Source organism: Pan troglodytes, chromosome 1 (assembly GCF_028858775.2).
Source record: "Pan troglodytes isolate AG18354 chromosome 1, NHGRI_mPanTro3-v2.0_pri, whole genome shotgun sequence".
In the NCBI taxonomy this organism is placed as follows: domain Eukaryota; kingdom Metazoa; phylum Chordata; class Mammalia; order Primates; family Hominidae; genus Pan; species Pan troglodytes.
The window spans coordinates 187,595,932-187,613,281 of NC_072398.2; the positions used below are offsets into that span (position 1 = coordinate 187,595,932).

General features: G+C 52.4%; 2 protein-coding genes across 7 annotated transcripts; one reads left to right on the forward strand and one right to left on the reverse strand.

The window, feature by feature from the left end:
- Positions 1 to 3,851: 3,851 nt before the first annotated feature.
- Positions 3,852 to 8,521, forward strand: ELOVL1 (ELOVL fatty acid elongase 1). Of its 6 annotated transcripts, XM_063802929.1 has the most exons (9): positions 4,308 to 4,440; positions 5,510 to 5,658; positions 6,303 to 6,362; positions 6,550 to 6,740; positions 6,918 to 6,998; positions 7,132 to 7,188; positions 7,279 to 7,384; positions 7,466 to 7,602; positions 7,787 to 8,521. In XM_063802929.1, the coding sequence occupies exons 3-9, from the start codon at positions 6,317 to 6,319 to the stop codon at positions 8,006 to 8,008; spliced, it is 840 nt and encodes a 279-aa protein (XP_063658999.1). In that variant the 5' UTR covers positions 4,308 to 4,440; positions 5,510 to 5,658; positions 6,303 to 6,316; the 3' UTR covers positions 8,009 to 8,521. The 6 variants fall into 6 exon arrangements, with proteins under 6 accessions (XP_001173687.1, XP_003949431.1, XP_001173622.1 ...); XM_001173687.5 differs by lacking the exons at positions 4,308 to 4,440; positions 5,510 to 5,658 and adding an exon at positions 3,852 to 4,011; XM_001173622.8 differs by having other exon boundaries at positions 3,872 to 5,658.
- Positions 8,522 to 8,718: 197 nt separating this feature from the next.
- On the reverse strand, positions 8,719 to 12,945 carry CDC20 (cell division cycle 20). Its single transcript, NM_001243972.2, is given in 11 exon segments — positions 8,719 to 8,968; positions 9,610 to 9,727; positions 10,677 to 10,802; positions 10,961 to 11,189; positions 11,329 to 11,423; positions 11,533 to 11,729; positions 11,825 to 11,953; positions 12,101 to 12,197; positions 12,284 to 12,432; positions 12,525 to 12,754; positions 12,915 to 12,945. Coding segments are annotated over 10 exon segments (1,500 nt in total). The 5' UTR covers positions 12,706 to 12,754; positions 12,915 to 12,945; the 3' UTR covers positions 8,719 to 8,789.
- Positions 12,946 to 17,350: the final 4,405 nt, after the last annotated feature.

Here is a 17,350-nt window from a genome sequence, read left to right on the forward strand (position 1 = left end):
TGTCATTTTTGCATCACCTTTAAGAATTAGCCTCCATACTGAGTTAAGGTGCCCCCGCACCCCAGTGCTTTCATAACCCTCTGGGTTTATCTCTATGGGAACACTCACCACATATATAATTGCTCATCTATATGTCTGTCTTTTCCATCAGACTGAGTGTTTTGCAGGAACCCCAGGGCCATGAAGATGCCATTTGGTAGGATTTGGGGCTAAGTGGTCTATATCAGATATTTGAGCATCCTCAAATATTTGGCAAACATCCATTCACTGTTTGCCAAACTGAACAAAAGAAACTCAGGAAGGGGGAGAGGGGTATGATAGAACCTGGGACAAGAGCTGAACAACTGTCTTTGAGCATGTTCATTCATGTAGTCAGTCAGCATTTATTGAGGGCCTGCCATGGTCATTTACAAATGTGGTCCAGGTAAATAAAAACACAGTTGAAGTTTCCTATCACTGCTGTGTTTGGCCTCTGGGACAGTTTCATCATCTATAGTAGTCTGCTTTGTCTCTAGTGCACTCTTATGATGGACATTTAATCCAAAATCTCTCAATAGTGCTCTCACAATAGCGGTTTGCACACAGTAACTGTTTAGGAAAGATTATTAAAAGAATGCTCATGAATCTACATATAAGTATGTACCTTCCTGATACTTTGGGCACTTTCCCACCTTGTCTATTAAATGTTGAGACAGAAACAGTGCTAAACCCTTTACATGTGTTATCTCTTTCAGTCTTTACAGCAATCCTATGAGATAGGTACTCTTATTGCTCCAATTTTATAGAGGTTCAGCAACTTACATAAGGTCACACAGGTACTAATTGGAACATTTAAACTCATGGCTTTGGAGTCAGGTGTGAACCTGAAGTCATTAGAGTATACCTGGAACACAGGCTTTCAATAAATATTTATGGACTCAGTGATACTGTTCCCAAGGGAATTGGAAAGGCTTTCTAATTCTTATTGTCCTCTCCACTTGACTCTGGTTCCCTTGGCCTCTCTTCCTTTCCCACGTCATCCCATTCACACTAACATTCATTCAACAAAGGTAGAGGGCCAACTGAGTACCAGATAACGGGCCAGATGCTGGAGATACAGAGATGACAAAACATGGCCCATGCTGAGAGGAGCTTATAGTTTTGCGATGCAGATAAGCATATAATTACAATTGTGGGAGCAAGAGGAGGGAGTGATTTACTGCCTAGGAGACCTGACTGTTCCTTGTGCTGAGCCAGGGGGCAAGGTTTGAGGGTTGAGGGGGGTATGAAAGATGCTGACATCCTCGGGGAATGGTTAAAGCACTGGGTGGGGCCCAGGAGAGTGTCACAGGTAGAATGAGAGGACAAGGCAGGGACCAGATCAGTTAGGACCTTAGTGTTGGAGCCTTTTAAACAGTGAATTCTGCCATTTCCTTTCAAGGATGGGTACTAATAGGCTGGGTCATATCTGTACTTTGGCTCAGACCTCTTACCTAAACTCTAGGACTAAACTTTCACATAGCTATATCCCACCATTTGTGGAGTTATTTATTTATTTATTTAGAGACAAGGTTTCTATCACTCAGACTGGAGTGCAGTGGCGCAGTCTTGGCTTACTGCAACCTCCACTTCCTGGGCTCAAGTCATCCTCCCACCTCAGCCTCCAGAGTAGCTGGGACTATAGGCATGCATCACCATGCCCAGCTAATTTTTTGTATTTTTTTGTAGAGCCGGGGTCTCACGATGTTGCCCAGGCTCGAACTTGTGAGCTCAAGTGATCTGCCTGCCTCAGCCTTACAAAGTGCTAGGATTACAGGTGTGAGCCTCCATCCCCAGCCTATCCTACCATTTATGAACATCTTTTTTTTTTTTTTTTTTTTTTTTTTCTGGAGACGAGTCTTGCTCTGTTGCCCAGGCTGGAGTGCAGTGGCATGATCTCGGCTTACTGCACCCTCTGCCTCCCAGGTTCAAGCAATTCTCCTGCCTCAGCCTTCCGAGTAGCTGGGACAACAGGTGCACACCACCATGCCCAGCTAATTTTTTTTTTTAATGTATTTTAGTAGAGATGGGGTTTCACTGTGTTGCCCAGGCTGGTCTCCGAATTCCCTTTTTTTTTTTTTTTTTTTGAGACGGAGTCTTGCCCTGCACTCCAGGCTGGAGTGCAGTGGCTCGATCTCGGCTCACTGCAACCTCCACCTCCCAGGTTCAAGCAATTCTTCTGCCTCAGCCTCCCGAGTAGCTGGGATTACAGGCTTGCGCCACCATGCCTGGCTAATTTTTGTATTTTCAGTAGAGACGGGGTTTCACCATGTTGGCCAGGCTGGTCTCAAACTCCTGACCTCAGGTGATCTGCCCGCCTCAGCCTCCCAAAGTGCTGGGATTACAGGCGTGAACCAACGCACCCGGCCTTTTTTTTTTTTTTTTTTTTTTTTTTTTTTTTTGAGACAGAGTCTCGCTCTATTGCTCAGGCTGGAGTGCAGTGGCGCGATCTCGGCTCACTGCAAGCTCTGCCTCCCGGGTTCACGCCATTCTGTCTCAGCCTCCCGAGTAGCTGGGACTACAGACGCCCGCCACCACGCCCGGCTAATTTTTTGTATTTTTAGTAGAGACGGGGTTTCACCGTGTTAGCCAGGATGGTCTCGATCTCCTGACCTCGTGATCCGCCCGCCTTGGCCTCCCAAAGTGCTGGGATTACAGGCGTGAGCCACCGCGCCCGGCCTTTTTTAAAAAAAATGTGTTTATTTTCCTTGCGGAGCAGGGCTGCCCCATAAGCAGTGTGCCCAGAGTAGCCCAAATTCCCTAATTCTGTCCGCACTTACACCATCCAATCGTACAAGCAGTTGTTAGATCGTTGTGTGCTACTGTTCCAGGGGCCGCTGGAGGTAGAAATTCCATTTCACTAAAATCTAGTCCGTCCTTTGCCCCCACTAGTTGAGTCCAGTTAGTGAGTGTGGAGGTGGGGGCCAGAGGTGTAGAAGAGATAAATAAATATAGAGAGAGCCAGTCCAGCTGTCTGGAGGAAAGCTCGACATTGTCCGCCTCCTCCAATCCCATCAGTTGCTACATCTTCTTTGGTCAGGCTGGCTTTCTCACCTGGTCTCCTTTCTGTGCCCTCCTCACACTGGCTGCCAAAGTGATTCAGCCAGATAGACTGCAAGCCCCGTGAGTGCAGGGACGGTGGGTGGTCCATAAACGTCTGATGAACTAATGATACAAGCTTGAATATAGTCTCCTAAGAAATCTTTACTGTTTCTCCTCTGCTTCTAGAATAAAAATCAGATCGCCCCATTTGGCCTTCAAGACCTACTACATTCAGCCACAGTCAGCTTCATTTCCCTTTTTTCCTTTCACTACCTCGAAGGCCAGATTAGCCAGTGATTCACTATGCTTGCCCCGGGCCACCTGTATCCTCTCACCTCCGTTCCAGGCAGCCCTCGCAGCAGATCCTAACGCTTAGGGCTCCTCCAAGTGTACAGGCTCGTGAGGCTTCCCTCCCGCTAAGACCAGTGCGCCCTCAGCACACGCAGTGTGGTCTCGCCCGCCGCTCTGCGCTCACCCTGCAGGAGAGGGAGCTCTTTGAGGGCAAGGCCGAACCCTCCCCCGAGCCCTGAGCTGGGCCTGCCGCCACAGATGTGCAGTCCTGCCGGGGAGCAGTCACCCGGGGACAGGGCCGGGCCCCGGGCTGCACGTCGGGAAGAGACAGCGTGCTCCTGAGGTGGCCCGGCCGCTGCAACTGGCCAGGGCGGGCCCGGGCGGCGAGGGAAGGGGTGGGAAGCCCGGGCCGCGGCGCTTCCTGCTGGGACCCGGCGGCACGCCCCTGCCCCCGCCCCGGCCGAGCCTGCGCTGCCGGCCTCCGGCCCTGCCGGCCGCCCAATCAGCGGGCGCCCCCCGCGCGGCCCGCCCCTCCCCCTCTGGTGACAGAAAGTCGGCCCAGCAGATGAGGAAGTGGCAGGCAGGCAGGCTGGCCCCGGGGACTTCTCTCTGGCCCTGCTCCCTCCGAGCGTTCCGCCGTTGCCCGCCTGGCCCCTACGGGTGAGTCTGGACCTTCCACGGACTCTCCACGTGCCGGCGCCCCCTGCCTGGCCAGCCCGGCCCAGCCCGGCCCAGCCCTGCCCTGCCCTGCCCAGGCTGTGGGCGAGGGTGTTCCCGGGGCCAGTGGGTGGGAGGTCCCAGCTCCCTGGGGCCGGGCCTCGCCAGCACCCTCCCTCCCCCACACCCCCGTCTCTGGCCCCCATTTGCCTACACCCGGGCCTTCCTCCACCACCCCTGCATTTACCTCTCTCCCTCCTCCTCTCCCCTCCCTCCCCCCGCTACCCTAACTTTGCCAGGCTCCTTTTCCCTTCCATCCATCTTAAAGGAAGGAAGGGACGGGCTGAGTTCCCCGACGAGGGACACACCCAGATTTTCCTGCAGCTTGGGGAGAGGTCCTCCCAGGAGCCTTGGTCTCTCCTGGCCTGCCGGGTGTGTGGGTTGATATTGGGGGCTGGTGGCTGAGAGATAACAGGCTGGCTGGCTCCCATGTGTCAGGGAGGAACCTGTGTTGGCGCCCTCGCCCCGGCCTGGGCCCTGCCGGCGATGGGCGGCCAGCAAGCCCGATGGTGGGGGAGCAAGTAAGGAGGGGATCCGAGCGTGGCCAGGCAGCGCGCACACGTGTGTGAGTGGCCCCGCGGGTGAGCCCGTGCGTTTGCCTGGGCGGTGGCCGAGCTGCGTGAGGGCCGGGAGCCATGCGTGTCAGCCCACGGAGGTGTTGCGTGGTGTGTCAGGCAGGAGACATGTGTGCCAGCCCTCGGCGTGGCACCTTCGCTGTTGGGGGTGGAGAGCTAGGTGAGAGGTGGGTGTGGACCGCAGGCTTGGGGCCTGACCACGGTGGGCCTAAAGAAGCCGGGCCTCCTGGAGGTGAGGGGTGTGCGGGGCAGGGAGGTGTCAGAGGTGCGCCTCTTCACTTGGCATCTGCAGAGGTGCTTCTCTGGAAGCAGGGAGTCTGGGGCACCTGCTGCCCTGGGCCCTGCTCTGTTCCAAGAATGCCTTGTCCCTCAGGGACTGTCAGTACCATGCTCTCGTGGGTCTGGCCAGAGGCTTTTGTGTCCCTGGGAGCCTTCCCCCGACATTCCTTCAGGCCCTGAGGGGGAGGGGGCCTAGCCCAACGGGGCCCCTCCCTGAGGGAGGGGAAGATTCCTGCGACCTCCCCCACTCCCCAACCCCTTCACATGCCACTGGCTTCCCTGCCCTTCCCAGGAAGGGAAGAGTGATTGTACCCATTCTGAAGTAGGACAAACTGAGCAGTTATGGCCGGCTTAGGAGAGGATGCTGGGTGTGGATTTTCAGCAGTGCTTTGGGCCAGGGCTGGGGCTGGGGCTGGGGTCAGAGGAGGTTTCTGGCTCAGAATCTAGGACCTTAGCTCATCAGGCTGGTCCCACGTGGGTGGGTGGGTGGCGAGTCTGGGGCTTTACTTGGCTTTCCCAATCCTGGTGGGTCCTGCTCCCCCAGGCACTGACCTGTGGCCCGGACCCACCCTCCACCCCCTGCACAGTACAGCAGGGGCGGGCAGAGGGCGGGGCTGCTGCCAGATCTAGTCAGACAGGTGGAGCCGCCGGGGCAGGAGTCTCAAAGAGACAGGCTCCAGGAGAGGAAGGGCTCTGCGAGAGGAGAGAGGAGAGCGCTGGAGAGGAGAGGCTGGAGGTGAGAGTCCCGGGAAAGGCAGAGGAGAATCGTAGGGACATAAGTGTCCCAGCACAGGCAAGGAGGAATCCCAGGATAAGGTTCTGGAGGGACAGAAGGGCCCAGAGAGGTGAGAGTCCTGGCAGAGACAGGAGGGACCCTGGGGAGAAGAGAGTTCAGGAAGGGTCCAGAGGGATGGGAAGAGGAGAGGGCAGGAGAGGAGAGATTGAAGGGGAGAATCCCTGGAGAGAAGAAAGACCCAGAGCTGGGGAGGTGAGGGACTCGGGTGAGGAAGGGAGACGGAGTTCAAGAGCTCCCTGTTGGTGAGAAGGTAAGATTCTCCAGTAAGAGACCTAGAATTGAGAGTTATCTTGTGGAGGAAGAGGGGAAGGGAGGCCAGGAAGTAAAACTGTGGAGAGGAGAGGAGAGTAAGGTGTGGAGAGGAAGGGTGGAACAGCTCTTCCCAGGCAGGCAGGATGTGTGGGGAGCAGATGCCTCAACCAAACTGCCTCCTCCCCCTAGTTCCCAGTAATTCCTTCCTTTCACTGTTCTGTCCTTTCTGCAATGAGGCATTGCAGGTGTCTTGTCTGGTTCTGTGTCTTATCTCTGTGGGATGGGGGTGTGCAGTGGGCTCTGTCTGACATCCGCCCTCTGTACCTCCCCAGAGTCCTTAGCCAGGATGGAGGCTGTTGTGAACTTGTACCAAGAGGTGATGAAGCACGCAGGTAAGACGCTATCCACCAGCCCTTTCCTTCCTTCTTTCCCGGGATCCCTGGATCTAGGGCTGTCTTCTAATGGAGAGTTCCTATGAACCCCTTGATCCTGTGACCTGACCTCATGTCTGTAGACCCTTCAAATGAAGACCCTTCGAACCCTGTGACTCTTCCTGATTCCTTTGACCCTTATTCATAGATCCCCGGATCCAGGGCTACCCTCTGATGGGGTCCCCCTTGCTAATGACCTCCATTCTCCTGACCTACGTGTACTTCGTTCTCTCACTTGGGCCTCGCATCATGGCTAATCGGAAGCCCTTCCAGCTCCGTGGCTTCATGATTGTCTACAACTTCTCACTGGTGGCACTCTCCCTCTACATTGTCTATGAGGTGGGCCCCTGGGATGCCGGGCTTTAATTTCTGTCAGCAGGATAAGGAGCAGGCCATAGAGCCAGAGCATGGCATTTCTCCTTTCCAGAGAGGTTCAGATCCATGTCCTCAGCTAGCGAAGGGGAGGGATGGCTGGGAAGGGAGAACTCTGGTGGTCTAATCCACATCCCTTCCTAGTTCCTGATGTCGGGCTGGCTGAGCACCTATACCTGGCGCTGTGACCCTGTGGACTATTCCAACAGCCCTGAGGCACTTAGGGTAAGTAGGGGCTGGGGCTAGGTCATAAGCAACCTGGTAGATATGACCAGTTTGGGGCCTGTGCTCAAGGCCCAGTTTAGGGAGGCTCTTAGAATAGTGTATGAGGTCCTAAGGCTATCCCAACTTCTTGCAGATGGTTCGGGTGGCCTGGCTCTTCCTCTTCTCCAAGTTCATTGAGCTGATGGACACAGTGAGTAGTTATATGAGATGTGAGAACTTGAGGGGAGAATGAGGTGGAGAAGCCCAGGTTCTGAATCCCCTTCCCTCACTCTTCTCTCAGGTGATCTTTATTCTCCGAAAGAAAGACGGGCAGGTGACCTTCCTACATGTCTTCCATCACTCTGTGCTTCCCTGGAGCTGGTGGTGGGGGGTAAAGATTGCCCCGGGTGAGTGGTGAAGGCCACTATGGGAAAGGGTGGGCACCAGAGGCTGGACTCTGCTGACCCTGTCTTATTGTCCACTCACAGGAGGAATGGGCTCTTTCCATGCCATGATAAACTCTTCTGTGCATGTCATAATGTACCTGTACTACGGATTATCTGCCTTTGGCCCTGTGGCACAACCCTACCTTTGGTGGAAAAAGCACATGACAGCCATTCAGCTGGTGAGGGGCTTGGCCTGACTTACCTATAACCATCCCCCCACATTCCTAGCCTGGATCCTGCCTTTATCCAGTCTGTCTCACCTTTGACCCCATCTCTCCCTACTCAACGTTTGTCTCTTTCTCTACCCCCTCTTCCCCTCTAGTCCTCTCTATTCCCTCTGACCCTGGTCTTTCTCTATCCTAGATCCAGTTTGTCCTGGTCTCACTGCACATCTCCCAGTACTACTTTATGTCCAGCTGTAACTACCAGTACCCAGTCATTATTCACCTCATCTGGATGTATGGCACCATCTTCTTCGTGCTGTTCTCCAACTTCTGGTATCACTCTTATACCAAGGGCAAGCGGCTGCCCCGTGCACTTCAGCAAAATGGAGCTCCAGGTATTGCCAAGGTCAAGGCCAACTGAGAAGCATGGCCTAGATAGGCGCCCACCTAAGTGCCTCAGGACTGCACCTTAGGGCAGTGTCCTTCAGTGCCCTCTCCACCTACACCTGTGACCAAGGCTTATGTGGTCAGGACTGAGCAGGGGACTGGCCCTCCCCTCCCCACAGCTGCTCTACAGGGACCACGGCTTTGGTTCCTCACCCACTTCCCCCGGGCAGCTCCAGGGATGTGGCCTCTTTGCTGTCTGCCACTCCAGAGCTGGGGGCTAAAAGGGCTGTACAGTTATTTCCCCCTCCCTGCCTTAAACTTGGGAGAGGAGCACTCAGGGCTGGCCCCACAAAGGGTCTCGTGGCCTTTTTCCTCACACAGAAGAGGTCAGCAATAATGTCACTGTGGACCCAGTCTCACTCCTCCACCCCACACACTGAAGCAGTAGCTTCTGGGCCAAAGGTCAGGGTGGGTGGGGGCCTGGGAATACAGCCTGTGGAGGCTGCTTACTCACTTGTGTCTTAATTAAAAGTGACAGAGGAAACCACGGAGGCTGTGTGTATACATATGTGAACAGAGGAGGTGGGGGAACACAACACGCTTAGCCCTGTCCACAAACAAGAGGGATGGATGGTCCAGGCTCCCACAGGACATATCTAGCTCTCTGATCCCAGTAGAGTAGAGCCCCTAGGAAGGCTGCTGGGACATAGGTCATGAAAGAAGAAAGGCATTAGCTGAAACAGATTTAAAAAAAAAAACATGGAGACATGACTTTATTAGAAAAATAAAAAACAACTGAGGTGATGGGTTGGTCTTCAGCGGATGCCTTGGTGGATGAGGCTGCTTTTGGCTGCACTGGCCTTCTCCCGCTCCCGCCGCCGCGCAGGGTCCAACTCAAAACAGCGCCATAGCCTCAGGGTCTCATCTGCTGCTGCGGATGCCACTGTGGCCCCATCTGGGCTCATGGTCAGACTCAGGACCCGGGATGTGTGACCTGGAGCAAATGAGAACAGTACATACGAATGCTGATGCAGCCATAGCCATAAAGGAGGCACTGGGCCACCCACCTACCTTTTTGTTTTTTTTGAGACTTGCTCTGTCACCCAGGCTGGAGTGCAGTGGCGCAATCTTGGCTCACTGCAAGCTCCGCCTCCTGGGTTCACGCCATTTTCCTGCCTCAGCCTCCCGAGTAGCTGGGACTACAGGTGCTCGCCACCACGCCTGGCTAATTTTTTGTGTTTTTTAGTAGAGACAGGGTTTCACCACGTTAGCCAGGATTGTCTCTATCTCCTGACCTCATGATCTGCCCGCCTCAGCCTCCCAAAGTGCTGGGATTACAGGCGTGAGCCACCGTGCCTGGCCTCCTCCCTTTTTTTTCAATGGTGTTACTGAGATATAATTCACACACCATAAAATGCATCCTTTTAAAGTATACAGTTTAGTGATTTTTAGTATATTCACAAAATTGTACAACTGTTAAAACTAATTCTAAGACATTTTCAACATTTCCCATTACCCTCTCTCCTCAGCCCCTGGCAACCATTAATGTGTTTTTTCTCTGGATTTGCTTATTCTGGACATTTCAGTCATACATTATGTGGCCTTTTATGTCCGGCTTTTCACCTAGCCACTTACCTTTGAGTTCAGCCACCTTGGCCATGGTTGGGTACTTCCAAATAACTAGCTGGTTCTGTGCAAAGCCATGGCCTGAGATGAGCTCCTTGTAGTGGGGAGACCAGAGGATGGAGCACACCTGTGGAGAGGAGCTGGTGTGGGCATGACATATAGCCAAGGCTACTTAAATCAGAATTGAGCTCATTCTAGTGTTAGGCACCCTGCCACATGCTCCAGACTCAGAGTTGAATGATCATAGTCCATACAAAAGTTCCTTGAGAGGCAAATTATAGACACTCGCTGACGTAACCATTTTTTAACTTTACAGTGGGTTTACTGGGACTTAAATCAGGGAGCATCTGTATTATCCATTGGATAGATGAGGAATCAATCAGAAGGAAGTTCAATAGGTTGCCAAAGGTCACATTCAAGTTTAGTAGATGACAGAGCCAGAATTTTAACTTGGGCCATCTGGCTCTAGAGTCCATATCTACAGTGAAGGCTGAATGTGGGGGGAGTGGAAGGAGAGAGCCTCAAGTATCTTTCTAATGGATTTGGATTATATGCCATAAGTGATGGGAAGCCATCACAGGTTTAAGGACAGTAGAGTATAATAGACCACAGCATGGAGGATGCATTGCAGGAGATAACAAAGAATGCTTGATACCAGTGAGGAAGCCATTGTAGTGGGCCTCCACTTGGAAGGATGAGGCTGAGGGGAGGGGACAGATGTCAATGATATTTTGAGGTAAAACTGATAGATCCTGGTGAGGAGGATGAAAAATTCTAGGAGGTTTCTCAGATTTCTGAGCAGGTTCTGCCATTCCAAAGCAATGTGAGACAGGAAGGAACACATTTCAGGGAGGCAAGGGGAAGTGACAAGGTTAATTTGGGACAGATCAAGGTGGTGGTGCCTATAGGACATAGGATTGGAGATAGACACAGACTGTTGGAAATGAAGCTCATGAGTGAGAGCTGAGTTAGAAGTTTGGGAATCACCAGGGCATAGAGTTGGTGAAGCCATTGGAGTGAATGTAGTTGCCCGGTAAGAATGCATGTGGGAGAGGCAGGAACAGGCAAAAGATTACCTGGGAATGGGCATCCACGGCACTCAGACAGGCCCCAGAGCACACATTCCAGATGCGAATGTGTCGATCACTGGTGCCCCCTCCTGTTGCCAGGACATTGGACTGCCAGGGACACCATGCTACGGCCTAGACGGAATAAAGGTGGGGTCAGCAGGTACTAGAGCCAGACAAGGAGCTCTAGGGGTCACAGATTAACCTAGTCCAATCCTACCATCCCTTCTCCCCTTAACAGTCCCCAGATTATAGGTGAGGGTCTGCAGAGGCTTCAGCCCAACCCTACTCACCTTGACAGCCCCTTGATGCTGGGTGAATGTCTGCAGAGGAACCCAGCCACCCTCTCCAGGAGCACTAGGCCACACATTGACCAAGTTATCATTACCACCACTGGCCAAATGTCGTCCATCTGGGGCCCAGCGCAGCCCACACACTTCCTGGCTGTGGCCACTCAGTGTGGCCACATGGTGTTCTGCTACCCGAACATCATGGTGGTGGATGTGGCCAGAACGTGAACCACTGGAGGAGGAAAGAAGGGAATCAGGTTCTGTGGCAGCACCAAATGCAAGCAAGCCAGAGCTGGTTCAGTTCAGGGGTGTACAGTCAAGGGTAGGGTGGGCAAATATCAGACTACCATAGACTAACAAAAACCACTGACCTGGACAGGATATAGCTGTTCCAGCTTAGGGAGCCCACTCGGGCAGAGTGACTGGTCATATTTCGAAGCCGTTTCTGCTGCTGCACATCCCATAGCTAGAGAGAGAAGCCCACTAGGATCAGAGATTGGGACTTAGCATTAATATCCGCCAGCTGTGCAAGCCCATTGGGACTGGTGAGAATGACAGCACTGGACACGTCTCACCTGCACCTCAGCACTGCTGGTGCCCACAGCCAAGTAGTTGCCCTCTTTGATCCAGGCCACAGAGGATATATATTCCCCAGGCTGCTCCATTTGCAAAAGCTGCAGGATGTCACCAGAGCTTGCACTCCACAGGTACACACTGTTGTCCAGTGCCACGGCCAGTACATTCCCAGAACTCCAATCCACAAGGTTCAGGTCTGTCAGAGGCGGAGAGAAGAGCATGAGCTTCCTTGTTTGTGTGGTCCCAGGCCCTCTTTCTCCATGCATGAGGCGAGGATAAGGATGCACTTACAATAGTCATTTCGGATTTCAGGCGCATCCAGGATACGGTCTGGCAGGGAAGGAATGTAACGGCAGGTCTTCCGGCTGGAGCCAGGAGTGGCCTTTTGGCTGTAGAGTACTTTCAGTCTGTTCTGGTAACCTGTGGCAACGGAGTGAGTCTAGACGCTGGGAAAATCAACACCTCCCTTGCCCTCAATCTTAGATAGGAAGAGGAGACAGATATCTGTGCTCAGCCCTGGAGATGAACTGACACCTCCCTCCAGGAACCAGGAACTTCGGGTCTTACCCTCTGGCGCATTTTGTGGTTTTCCACTGAGCCGAAGGATCTTGGCTTCCTCTACATCAAAACCGTTCAGGTTCAAAGCCCAGGCTTTCTGATGTTCCTGGCATAAAGGGTAGTGGAGGAGCAAGATGGTATTATCCAAAGAACAGTCAGGTCCCGTGCCTTAAGCCCCTCTGGGACACATACCTTCTTGGTGGGCGTCTGGCTGTTTTCAGGCTGGTTCTCCTTGCTCAGGAGGAAGCTGGCCACCTCCATCTGGGCAGCACTGCGATGGGGGATATAGCGGTCACCGCCAGGTTTGCTAGGAGTGGTCTGAACCTTGGAACTGGATTTGCCTGGGCGGAGAAAGAGAAGACAGTCTGACCAGGCTCCCCGGGGAGAAAGTATGAAGGCTGCTCTCACTCAGTTCCTTTGGCACCTCACTGACCAGGAGTTCGGCCCGGAGTCCTGCCGGCGCTGTGGGATCGGTTGGCGGCCCGCATGGGTGAGGGGGCCGGGCCTGCGGCTTCCTTGGCTTTGCGCTGCCAGCGCGCAGGGGGTGCATTGGGGATGGGTGCATCCAGCTGAAGCAGCGAGTGCAGGTCACTCTCGAACGCGAACTGTGCCATGGGAGCGCCCGCAGGGGGAGGGGTCCTTGCAGTTGGTGCCTACGGAGCCCTGGAGGAAAGGAGGCGACGGTGCTCGGGGGACAGAAAGGGACCCCTTCGCTCCTGGCCGGCCACAAAATCAGGGCCACCCTCGGCTGCAGCCCCTTCCGGCCTAGCACCCCCTCCCGCTGGCCACGGCCCCACCTCGGCTCAGCCCCACCACCTCTCACCGTGCCCTCCGGAGCAGTTCCGACCGGCTTTAACACGCCTGGCTTACGCCTCTTAAACTCTCCGCTCCGAGCGCCTATTGGCTCCTTCAAAATCCAACCGTCGCAACCGTTGCCCTAGCCCATTGGCCTCTCCGGCGAAAGGGGCGGGCCTTCCGGGGAAAGTCTCAGCTATCACGAGAGTCTAGCGGCGGAGCGCGATTTGAAGGTACGAGAGGGGCTGGGAGCCGGCGCCAGAGGACTAGTACTGGAAAGCCGGCCAGGACGGGGCGGGGCGGGGCGGGGACGGGTGGGGCCTGCGCTGCCTCAGCGTTCTCGAGTCGTCTCGGTTCGCCCTTCTGCGTGCCTTCCACCGCCGCGAGCTCGGAATGTCTGGCCCCGAGTGCTTCAGGGTCCGAGAACCTGCAGAAGTTCACACTTAAATCCTACACGAGAGTCGTATTTATGATGCAGAACTCGGTGCAGAACCCGATGGAGTGCCCAAGGCGCTTGAGCCGTTCCTAGAAGGGGAAGGAGAGCCGCGGGCGGCACCGGGGCAGGGGACGGAATTGGGAAGCTTGGGAGCAGGAAGAAGGCCAGAGCTACTTAGGGTACATTCCACTTTTGCTTGGCGCCGGGTAGGAACCCTGCTAGAAAGGAAGTAACGTGTGTTTGTCTCGTTTGCTCTTGTTTTACAAACAGGGAAAATGAGGTTGAAAAGGGTGAATGAATTCCTTAAGGTCAAGAAAAAGGATCGGTATTCAAACCTGCCTATCTGGAAGATAAGCTTAGACTGCCCTACAGGAGGCACTGTGGCTTATTCCCTTGGGGCTTTAAAGATGTGAGGACCTTAGAGATCCATTAGTCTAACCTGTGCGTGGTGCAGCCTCCCCACCCCGACAACAAATCCATATTTTACAGATAGAGAAACGGAGGCCCAGGGAAGGGATGTGCCCGAGGTCATACAAAGAAGTTTGTGGGAATCCAGGTCTGACTCCCACTCAATCTAGTGCTCTAATAATGACTTGAGTGAATTGTATGAATGTGCTCAGAGGTGGAGCAGCAATCATAAAAGTAATAATGGTACCATCTATGGACCATCTAACTACTGTGTTAAAACAGTTTACAGGCCAGGCACGGTGGCTCACGCTTGTAATCCCAGCACTTTGGGAGGCCGAGGCGGGCAGATCACGAAGTCAGAAGATCGAGACCATCCTGGCTAACACGGTGAAACCCCGTCTTTACTAAAAATACAAAAAATTAGCCGGGCGTGGTGGCGGGCGCCTGTAGTTCCAGCTACTCGAGAGGCTGAGGCAGGAGAATGGCATGAACCCGGGAGGTGGAGCTTGCAGTGAGCCGAGATCGAGCCACTGCACTCCAGCCTGGGCAACAGAGCGATACTCTGTCTCAAAAAAAAAAAAAAAAGTTTACATACATTATCGAGTTCAATCCTTAATCCCATAAGGCAGATAGATACCCCATCTTCCCTTTACAGAAAGAAGAAACTGGGTCAGAAAGATTAGAAACTTGCCCAAAGGCATGCAGCCAATAATAAGTAGGGGAGCCCAGGATTCAAGCTATCTGACTAATCCCTGCAATCTAAACAATACGCTATACTGTCCCAGAAAGAGGCTGGAAAAATCATTTTCAATCATTAGCTTAAAGTCCACTCCGATGCTTACAGATAATGTTATTATCTTTGACTTGAAGCCTTTGCATTCTCTATTTCCAATTACCTTGGAAAATAAGGAATTGGATATGCTTAGGTTAGAGGTGGGGAATTCCCAGAAAACATAGAAAAGGTTGTCTCATGTCAAGTTGGTCAGGGTCTTAAATGTTAAGCTAAAGACTTTGGACTTCATCTGCTAGGCATTGTGGTACCTGTGGGGTTTCTGTGTAGGGAAGGACCAAATAAAACATCTGAGGGGGGGAATATGGCAATAATTTGCAACTTCTGGTGGTAGCTATAGAGAAGGATAAAGGGTATAGCCTCAGGGAATTTGTACATTTAAAAATAAAGGATTTGGGCAGGGTGTGGTGGTTCACTCCTGTAATCCCAGCACTTTGGGAGGCCAAGGCGGGCAGATCACTTGAAGTCAGTAGTTCAAGACTAGTCGGGCCAATGTGGCGAAACCCTGTCTCTACTAGAAGTACAAAATTAGCCAGGTGTGGTGGTGCACACCTGTAATCCCAGCTACCTGGGAGGCTGAGGCAGGGGAATCGCTTGAACCTGGGAGGCGCAGGTTGTAGTGAGCGAGGTCACGCCACTGCACTCTAGCCTGGGTGACAGAGGGAGACTTTGTCTCAAAATAATAATAATAATAAATGAATGAAGGAAGGCAATGGAAATTATCCAGACATGGATCTTGAAGTGGGAGATACTCTAATATATGTAGTCAAGTGGAATGATGACAGAAAGGGTCAGATTTGGCCATTGAAAATCAAATTACCGATGACTTTGGAGAGAGCAGGATCAGGAAAGTGGGTGCTTGAGATCCATTTTGGAGGAGTTGCGGAAAGAATGAAATAGGGAGAACGGGAAGCCGGCAAGTATAGGTGACTTGTGTAGCCCATCCCCTGATATCCTCTATATTCGTTTGCTAGAGTTACTGTAACAAAGTACCACAAACTGGCTTACATGTACCACAAACTGGCTTAAATGACAGAAATTGGTTGTCTCACAATTCTGGAGGTTAGAAGTTCCAGATCAAGGTGTCATGAGAGTTGTGTGAGAACCGTGAGGAAGAATCTGTTCCATGCCTCTCTCCTGGCTTCTGGTGGTGGTTTGCCGGCAATCTTTGTCATTCCTTGGCTTATAGAAGAATCGCCCTGTTCTCTGCCTTCATCTTCACTTGGCTTTCTTTCTATGTGTATGTGTGTCCAATTTTCTCTTTTTATAAGAATACCAATCATATTGAACTAGGGCCCTGACCTCATCTTAACTAATTATATCTGCAATGACCCTATTTCCTAATAAGGTCATATTTGAAGTACCGGGAGTTAAGACTTCAACATCTGGCTGGGTGTGGTGGCTTAACACTTGTAATCCCAGCACTTTGGAAGGCCAAGGCCAGAGGATTGCTTGAGCTCATGAGTTTGGGACCAGTCTGGGCAACATAGTATCACCTTGTCTCTAAAAAAAATACAGAAAACAGGCCTGCGCGGTGGCTCACACCTGTAATCCCAGCACTTTGGGAGGCTGAGGCGGGCGGATCACGAGGTCAGGAGATCGAGACCATCCTGGCTAACGCGGTGAAACCCTGTCCTGCGAAAAATATAAAAAAAATTCGCCAGGCATGGTGGCGGGCGCCTGTAGTCTCAGCTACTCGGGAGGCTGAGGCAGGAGAATGGCGTGAACCCGGGAGGTGGAGCTTGCAGTAGGCCGAGATCGCGCCACTGCACTCCAGCCTGGGCGACAGAGCAAGATTCCATCTCAAAAAAAAAAAAAAAAAAATACAGAAAACATTAGCCAAGCTAGTGGTGCACACCTGTAATTCCAGTAGTCCCAGCTACTTGGGAGGCTGAGGTGGGAGGATCGCTTGAGACCAGGAGTTTGAGGCTGCAGTGAGCCGTGACCACACCACTGCATTCCAGCCTGGGCGACAGAGTGAAGACCCTGTCTCAAAAAAAAAAAAAACAAAAAAAAACTTTTGTCTTTTTTTGTGGTGTGGTCTTGGCTCACTGCAACCTCTGCCTCCCGGTTTCAAGTCATTCTTGTGCCTCAGCCTCCCAAGTAGCTGGGATTTCAGGTGTGTGCCACCGGGCCCGGCCAAAAAAAAAAAAAAAAAAAAAAAAAAAAGGACTTTAACATGTGAATTTGAGGGAGAGGAGAGGAATAGAATTCAATCCATAATATCCTCCTACTGTTGGAACCCAAGCAGAAACCAAAGCCCAGGAGAATGCTTGGATGCCAGCCATATGAATCAGCCTTGCTAAGCATAGGACAAGATGGAGAAGGATGGAGAATAGGTCTGGGTGGGACAAATGGATGACATCCAGTATACCCAATCTCCATAATTCCTCCCCAGCCACATGAAAGGCTCTGACTTTACTCCTAGGGACCCAAGACTGGAATGGGAAGAGCATGAAATTGAGCTGTCTATCCCCCTGGATCTCTCATTGCCACCTGCCCATAGGTTGGCTGCACCCCTCCACCAAAGAAAGGCCATGACTCCTTCCTGGCAGCCCTGTCTTACAGCTACTCTCTGGTGATCTGGGAACCACTCCCTCCCTTACCCCTTGATGCCTAGGGCTAGTGCCAGCACCTTGTTGTTGTTAGCCTCAGAGGCACTTGCACTGTTCCTTGATAGTTTTCCCAAATCTTGCCCTCATCTTTGTAAATACTGTTTGCCGTTTATTACACTGTCATCATATTACCCAATTTGAGTGTGTCATCTATTTCTTCCAAGACCCTGACTGATACAGTGGGAATGTTTGGAGCCAGAAAAAACAATGACAAC